Below are 9,102 nucleotides of genomic sequence, written 5' to 3'. Positions count from 1 at the left end.
AGTGGTTCTCAACCTTGGCTGCACATTCCTCTGGAATGAGGCCCAGAAATCAGGATTTTAAAAAGATTCCCAAGTGATTCTAATGTGCAGCCAAGGTTGAGAACCACTTATTTATTTGATGCCGAATGGTTGTCTAAAGTATATTTCCAAATGACATCATTATTCCTATTGGAAAAAGTTGGCCAGTTTTTAATGATGTGATTTAAATTGCCAACAGGTTTTGCAGGTCACCATCTTATGACTGAAAAACAAAGAGCCACCTGTAACCGTCTAACCAGATTAGTTACCTGGAATTGGCACATTCATCCCTGTTCAGTCTCTTTCAAGTCCTCATAAATACCAGCATTGTTTCAGAGGTCATTCAAAACAATGTCTTGTACTTTTTCTGGCTACATAGCCTATTTCAGCTTAGGAAGTACTTCCACAAATATTTCTCATTTGACCCTTGCAATTCTGTGAGATTAAACACCTTCGTTCTTATTTTATATGTAAGGAAACCAAAGCTTAAAAATGTGGTCACTTGTCTAAGGTAAGAAAGGTCTAGAGCAGTGGTTCTCAACCTTGGCTGCACATTAGAATCACCTGGGAATCTTTTTAAAATCCTGATTTCTGGGCCTCATCCTCCAGAAATTCTGTTTCTTTGTTACTAATGTTGGCCACAACATTAGTAACAAAGAAACAGAATTTCTGGAGGATGAGGCCCAGAAATCAGGATTTTAAAAAGATTCCCAGGTGATTCTAATGTGCAGCCAAGGTTGAGAACCACTGCTCTAGTGAGTATTAACATAAATAAATAAACAAATAAATAAATAAAATAAAATGACCTGGAATAAAAAATTCTTTTGACTGATGTCTCAACAGTTCTAAACCTTTCACTCATAGCCTTATAAAACAAAAAAAGAAAAACTCACTAATTATTCAAGTTTTGTCAAAGATAGGGGAGACTCCCTCTGATCTTTGGCCAAAAATTCTTCTAAAACCCTCTCTAGTGACCTTAGAGTAACTGAACTAATTATCTTCTCTGTAGAGCCTACCTAGAGCATCTTCCTTCTCCCATCTTCCACTCTCCCCAAACACAAACAGAAGGGCTCTTTCCTTGCTCCTACTGCACTTTATACATAATTATATTAGAGCACTAATCAATATTGCAATGTAATTATCTTTTCCTTCTCTAGGCTATTAATTCCCAGAGGGCTAAGACTCTACCTCACTTCTCTTTAAGTTTACGATCCCTAATCTTCAAAATTAGCACCACTGAAAGTACTCGAGATAGGTTTGCCAAATAGAGAAAGACACAAAGATGACAAAATATGGATCTTTTCTGAGAAGGAATTATTTTGTAAGTATCTCTCTAACTTCTGCACCTTCAGTACAGCCCAATTTCCCTTTAGGAGTTTTTTCCCATCAGCCAATAGTTCAGGATGAATGGGGGTAAAGAAAAAGTCTAGCCATTTTGGTTTGCAAATAGGTTTTAACTAGGGATGACTCAGCTTGAAGGGTTGGGAAGGTAGTCAGAGTCTTTCAAGAGTTTTTATTCAGATGGCATGATGCAGGATGTAATTTGAAATGCCTGCTTTTTTACGTTTAAATGCTAAAGACAATAGGGAAATAATTCCAAATAAAAATCAATGATTACTAAGCAGTGCCTGGTCATCCACTTCTACTGTTTTTCAGACAAAAAACAAATCCCTGGCAAAAAGGTATAGGTCTGGTTATACCCCTCAAACATGGGGAACGTACTTTTCATGTACTGGTCTGAGTCTCTTTGGAGCCCTTGTTAAGGTTAGCTCAGCCACTTTCAGGATTATCTGATTAGGCATCCCCTGAAGTGAAAATTTTGGGGTAAGGAAGTTATCTTTCTCACCAATCTAAGAAAATTAAGTGATATTATACTGGAAAAACAGTGCCATCACATCGGTACATGCCATTTTTGGTTACCATGTTACCTTGGTTAGAATCCACTGAGTCTTTTATATGAGCAAAAACACTCCTGACGTAAGTTTGCTTCTTCCGTTCTAGATCTGATTGTGAAAACGTCGAAACATTAGTCCTGGAACAAAGCAAACCAGGAGGAAAAACAGTCCATTAGAATTATGAGTATAGTGTTTTATTGACAGAAGATATATACTGCTGATCAATTAGAACAACTAAATTTCAGAGGCAAAATACTCTAAGACTCAGTGACATAAGATAGTGTTAGTCATACAAAGCTGAAATCAAGTATGGAGCTGAGAGAAAAAAGAAGAGAAGGTTAACAACCTCCTGTTAACAAGCATAGGAAAGTGAAGACAACTTAGTCCCTAGGAAAAAAAGCATTTGTTGAGTAATTCAAGGTTAGTCAGGAAATAGCTAACTTCATAGAGCCACAAAAAACTGAATGTGATAAACACAGAAAAGAACCAAATGGATCTGGCAATTAGAAAATTGGTGACCTTGGCAAGAACAACGTCTGGCCCTTACTCATACTGATTGCACTATACTGAGGAGTCTATAGATGAGAATATTGCCATAGTCAAGTTATTACTGTTCCAAGAAGCCTGACTTATATTCTTTGGTATAATTTCCATTATGAGCAATTAACAATGTTTCCCTCAAATTATGCAAACAAAAGAAAAAAAAACAGAAAAGGGACTTAAGCCTTATTTTTAATATTTTAAAATTTCAAAAGCAGAATACCTGTATAATCAAAATTTTTTAAAATATCATTGTAAGGCCCTAACTGGTTTGGCTCAGTGGATAGAGCGTCAGCCTGAGGACTCAATGGTCCCAGGTTCGATTCCAGTGAAGGGCATGTACCTTGGTTGCGGGCACATCCCCAGTAGGGAGTGTGCAGGAGGCAGCTGATCGATATTTCTCTCTCATCGATGTTTCTAATTCTCTATCTCTCTCCCTTCCTCTCTGTGAAAAATCAATAAAATATATATATTTTTAAAATATCATTGTAAGGAAGCCAATGTGACCCAACCTAAAGAACAGCTTTGCTAATTAAAAAGGCCCATGTGGAGACACTGCCATCTCCTGGCAACAAAAGCATAGATTGAAAAAGAAAAGGTGACCCAAATCTGCAACCTCTATAAGAATTTTTCCCCAAGACAGTTGTATGACTAAATGATTTTCTACAGTTATATTTTAACATTTTTGCTAAAAATTATTCTAACCTCCTACCATATCTGTGACCAGACTTGCCCATACACAGGAAAAGAAATCTTACATTTATAAAGTACTTTCACTAATATGTCTTTTTTTATTCTTCAAAATTATCCTGTGAGGTAGTGGAGAAGGCATCATTGGCCTCATTTTATTGACAAAATGAGTCAGAGATTGACTTGCCCAACGTCACACTAATATGTGGTGCTAGAACTTCAAGTATGCTTACTCAGGGTTTTTTCCATACTACAGGGAAACTGAGGAAGAAACCAGAATATTTCGTTACACTACTAGTAGCCTTGCGCACAAATCCGTGTGCCAGTAGCTCTCTGTGGGGCCTGGCCGCTCTGCGCCTGCTGCCCAGAGGCTCTCCGTGGCCCAGAGGCCCATCTGTGGATGGGCGCAGAACACTGGGGCGACGACGCAAGCATTCCCCACCGCCCCCTCCCCACCCACCGCCCAGAGGCCCTCCACAGCTGGGGTGGAACACTTGCCTCATCACCACGGCGGTGAAGCAAGCATTCCACCAGGCCGCTCACGCTGCCCACTCTCAGCCCTCCCCACCCCCCGGAATGGGGGACTCAGGACTGGGAGCCACCATCTTTGTGATGGAGTGATGGTTAATTTGCATATTGCCCTTTCATTCTATGGGGTTACCTTGTTTTGGCTTGCAGAACGGGAATGACTTTGCCTATTCTCTCAGGAACTTTCAGCTTCCCAGAATCCTTGTCAAGAACATCCTTTTTTTCAGAGCAAAAGAAATGCAAAAGGAAAGATGGTTCTTAGTAACAAGAAAATGACAGTATACCGTGTATGGAAATACTCTTGAACTAAAGGCCTCAGAGGCATATCCGTATCCCACTGTGTACCAGGCACTATAATAGCTGCTTTAAATGAGATAGTGACTGCAATCTTAAAGTGGGGGGAGGCTTAGAACCCTAAGCAGCAGGGATTATTAAACCCATTTGGAAGAAAGTGAATCAGGCTCAAAGAGGTTAAGTAAATTGCCCCAGATTTTTCAGCTCTTCTGAGGCTGACTCAGAGCTGGTACTATATTTAATATAGCAATCCTAGAGGCCCGATGCACGAAATTCATGCAAGAGCAGGCCTTCCTTCCCCCGGCTGCCGGCACTGGCTTCCCTCTGGCACCCAGAACCCGGGCTTCCCTAGCAGCCCCAGCTTCGACTGGAAGGACGTCTGGTCTAATTAGCATATTACACTTTTATTATTATAGATAACCAAAGATTGAGACTTAGGCTGAAGCCCAAAGGAAAAATAATACTAAAATAATCATCAACTTAGTAATTATCTAATAAATGGTAATTTGATATCATGAATGTCACTGCAAATACACAATTACACTTTACTCTACCATGAAATATTATTTACTCCAATTTTTAAATAAGAAATGTGAGGGCTCAGCCATTGTGGCTCGGTGGTTGAGCATTGACCTATGAACCAGGAAGTCACAGTTCGATTCCTGGTAAGGGCACATGCCAGGGTTGCGGGCTCAATCCCCAGTGTGGGCGTGCAGGAGGCAGCCAATCAATGAGTCTCTCTCATCATTGATGTTTCTATCCCTTCCTCTCTGAAATCAATAAAAATATAAAAAATAAAAAGAAATGTGAGGGAACAGAGAGGCTACATAATCTGTCCAAAGTCATGGTGCTAGACAGGATTCAAACGCCAATTTGTCTGAATACAAAGCTCTGCTGCTATACAGCTTCTGAATGAAAATCATTTTATTTTTCTCTTCATCTTGAAAAAATATACTTACTTTGTTTGATGAACTGGAAACAACTGGAAACTTCATTTCACAACTTGATTTATGTGATCCATTTCTCCAGGATGACCCTAAATGAGGAGTCTCTGAATGGTCCAAGATCTGAGTGATTATAGGTGTAGGTTTCTTACTATCAGGCATACTTTTTTCACGGACAGTTTGTTGAAAGTTATTACTTGAAGGAGAAGGGAGCGAGGGCCCATCCCAGGAAGAGTTATTGGGGATGATCCCTTCAGAATTAGTGCAAAGTTTGCTCTTTTTTGGGCTAAGACCATCTTCTCTCATCCCTTCTCCAAGGGAGGAGGGTTTTTCAATATCTTTGGGTGTATCAGTCTTGTCCTTATTAAGCACAACATCACAAGCTGTTGGATTAAATGGTGCAACAACTGTTAATTTTACAAGATTCTTTTCTAGTGCAAAGGGTCTGTTTAATGGTTTTGCAGGAGTTGGTCCCTGACCAACTAATGTACTCTGAGGTAATTTGAAGAGGCCAGGAGTCTCAGCTACTGGTCCACGGCTGTCCAATGAATTTTCCTCATCCTCATCTGATAGATCATCATCCCTTAAGTACTTCTCTATCTCTTCCTCTGTGAAGCTGAAATGGCCATCATCTTCTTCTCCTTCACTCAGGTCCAGCAAGGAGTCATCCAATACATCCTCATCCAAGGAACCCCTAGAGGGCACCAATGGGCACATCATATCTGGAGAAATAAGAGGCAGGTTCACTGAGGAACAGGAAATACTCTTCATACCAACTCCAATCTGCTCTATAGAGTGGTAGTGTCCTAACATTTCAAATTCTTTACACTGTGACTTGTAATATGGAAAACAATTTTAAGATATTTAACTTTATCAGAATCATGGAAATACATATTAGAACGATGAGATACTTTCCCCCCTATAAATATGGTAAAAATTAAGACATAATAATCTAGGTTAGTGTGGATGTGCAAAAAAGCACTCTCATACTCTGTCAGTGAGAGTGTAAGCCAGCACAGTATTTTGTGGATAGTATCTTGGCAATACCAATTTACCCAGCTATTTCACTTCTGGAAGTTTATTCTACAGAAATACCTATACAAATGCACATGGATACATTTACAAGGATATCCAAAGCAGCATTACTCAAAATAGCTAAATATTGAACAATCTACATGCCCATCACCAGGACATCAGTTAAGTAAAATCATGGTATATTCATGCTATGGATATTTTAAACTACAGTAGTCTCCCCTTATCTGCAGTTTTGCTTTCCACAGTTGCAGTTACCCAGTTTCAGACACGAGGTTAATCGAGGTTCTAAATTATTAAATGGAAACTTCCCGAAATAATTCTGTTTTGGAATTATTAAATGGAAACTTCCCGAAATAATTCTGTTTTTGTTAAAATATATTTTTATTGATTTCAGAGAGAAAAGGAGAGGGAGAGTGAGACAGAAACATCAATGATAAGAGAGAATCATTGATCGGCTGCCTCCTGCACACCCCCTACTGGGGGTTGAACCCGTAACCTGGGCATGTGCCCTTGACTGGAATCAAACCTGGGACCCTTTAGTCCATAGGCCAATGCTCTATCCACTGTGCCAAACTAGTTAGGGCCCGAAATAATTCTTAAGTTTTGAGTAGTGTGATGAAACCTCATACCTTCCCACTCTGTCCTGTTCAGAACGTGAATTATACCTTTGTCCAGCATATCCACATTCTTTATGCTACCGTTCATTAGTCACTTAGTAGGTTATTGGAAGGACTGTCATGGTATTTCAGTGCTTATGTTCAAATAACCCTTATTTTATTTAATAATGGCCCCAAAGAGCAAGAGTAGAAATGCTGGCAATTCATATATGCCAAAGAGAAGCTGTAAAGTACTTCCCATTAAGTGACAATGTATGCATATATAGGAAGAAATATAGTATATGTAAGATTCAGTACTACCAGCAGTTTCAGGCATCTACTGGAGGTTTTGGAACATATCCCCTGCGGACAAGTGGGGACTACTGTATTTAAAAATACAATGCAATCTGTATATACTATCATTGAATAATATCCACAATATACAAACAATACAAATATAATATGTAAAATGTTTGGATTTTCATAGTTTACACTTTTTAGAAAACAAACATATTACTTTCAAAAAAAATTTTTTTAATTAAGAATATAAGAATTGTCTTCCATACTGTGTGGAGCTGCTGGCGTGATCTCTGCCTTTGCCACAAGACCAAATGGAAAAAGGTTTCAGCTCCTGCTAGCTGTTCCTTTCAGGTGACTTGTCAAAATGATTGACTCCCACCTTCCTGAAGGTACAAAGAAAATTAGAGGATCTTCTCATCACTTTCAACTCTGCTAATTACAAAGTCAACTGTATTATGCTTTTAAGGTGCTCCATCTATTATTTTTCATCTTGATTTTTTTAAATAACAGAAAGTTAAATTTTGAGTCAAAATATAAAAGAAAAACCTTTAGAGGAAAAATTATGCAACTAAAGAACTAGTTTTGTTCCAACAATTTGTGCTTTCTTAAGGATATCATTTATATGCTCTAGTACAGTGGTTCTCAACCTTCCTAATGCCGCGACCCTTTAATTCCTCACGTTATGGTGACCCCCAATTTCATTGTTACAAATTGAACATAATTAAAGCATAGTGATTAATCACAAAAACAATATGTAATTATATATGTGTTTTCCGATGGTCTTAGGCGACCCCTGTGAAAGGGTCGTTTGACCCCCAAAGGGGTCGAGACCCACAGGTTGAGAACTGCTGCTCTAGTAGGATGAATCCTGGATTAGGAGTCTAAAAACCTGGGTTATAGTCCTGGTTCTGTCACTAACCAGTTATAATAATTTAGGCAAACCACTTAATCATTAAAACGGGGAAGGGATGGAAAAGGGGACCAGGCAATGTCTAAGATTCCACCAAGATCTAAAAGTTACTCATGACCACACATACAAAAGTCTCATTTCAATAGATACATAGACGCAAAAATAGAAAAAAATGCAAACAAATTTGATGACTGCTATAACCTGATTGAGAGAGGTCAAGGGGAGATTTTGATATCATTTTACTTTTCCACCTGAATATATATTATTAGTTTAACTAAAACCTAGTTTTTAAACAGCTAATGATGAATATGATCTATAATTATTTTCTAATGGGGAAAATGAGAGAAAGCTAATATTTTACATATTTCACATAAACATCTGAAACGCTATAAGAAATAATTAAACACTAAACTCAATAATCTGGGAAATTTGTGATAGCCTTTTTACTGTGAATTTTGCCTACCCCACTTCCCTCCAAACCACACCTGGAATTTTAGCTTTAGTTCATACATTCTTACAGAAAACATTTTCTGAGTTACTATCATCACACAGCACTGTGCTAGATAATATGTCTCTATAAAATTTCTAAGAAATAAAGATATGACTTCTACACTCAAAGAATGTATAATCTTGTCAGGGAGACAACATTTAAAATTACACACTACTATGAAAAAATGTAAAATGGTATGGACAATAAAGTACCAGAGAAAGAGATAGAAGGGAAGGAATTTCAGAATTTCAGAATTAAAAGGGACCTATGTAATGCACAGCATGGTGATTATAATTAACAACACTGATTTTATACTTGAAAATTGCTAAGAGAATATATCCTAAAAGTTCTCATCACAAGAAAAAAACTGTAACTATGTGAGGTGATGTTGTTAACTAAACTTATTTTATAATTAGAGGCTCTGTGCATGGGTTTGTGCACCGATGGGATCCCTCAGCGTGGCCTGCAGCAATCAGGCCAAAACCGGCAATCCAACACTGCCTGCTGCTCCTGCCTGCCACTCGCGCTCATCCCGGCCCTGCTGCACCTGCTGCAGGCTTGTGCCCAGTCAGTCCCGATCAGCAGAGGCGCCCTTCCATCAGCTGAGCAGCACTCCTGCTATGGGAACACACTGACCACCAGGAGACAGCTCCTGCATTGAGCGTCTGCCCCCTAGTGGTCAGTGCACATCATAGCGACTAGTCATCAGTCGTTTAGGCTTTTACTAGGTGTACCAGTTAATAATACGGATTTTTTCAATAGATGGAATTACACATATGTTGATATATATGCGATTTGATATGTATGCTATTTTGTTGTACTGACAAGCTTCAAAACTTCATATGTCAAATTTGCTGAAGGT

The 9,102-nt window shown here is 38.7% G+C and overlaps 1 protein-coding gene across 4 annotated transcripts in view; it reads right to left on the bottom strand.

Moving 5' to 3' along the window:
- Positions 1-9,102, bottom strand: part of S100PBP (S100P binding protein) — a 42,675-nt gene that overhangs the window by 26,989 nt on the left and 6,584 nt on the right. For 3 of the 4 annotated variants that reach the window (XM_005878367.2, XM_014549503.1, XM_005878368.2), the window contains exons 2-5: positions 7,107-7,223; positions 4,925-5,631; positions 3,805-3,887; positions 1,947-2,050 (exon numbers count right to left, since the gene is read on the bottom strand). In XM_005878367.2, coding sequence (XP_005878429.1) covers positions 1,947-2,050; positions 3,805-3,887; positions 4,925-5,629 — 892 coding nt within the window. In that variant the 5' untranslated portion in view covers positions 5,630-5,631; positions 7,107-7,223. The remainder of the gene's footprint in view (positions 1-1,946; positions 2,051-3,804; positions 3,888-4,924; positions 5,632-7,106; positions 7,224-9,102) is intronic. The other variant, XM_005878369.2, reaches the window with a different exon arrangement.

The sequence above is a fragment of the Myotis brandtii genome, unplaced genomic scaffold, assembly GCF_000412655.1.
Source record: "Myotis brandtii unplaced genomic scaffold, ASM41265v1 scaffold555, whole genome shotgun sequence".
Classification (NCBI taxonomy): Eukaryota; Metazoa; Chordata; class Mammalia; order Chiroptera; family Vespertilionidae; genus Myotis; species Myotis brandtii.
This window is presented reverse-complemented; position numbering and strand designations above follow the sequence as displayed.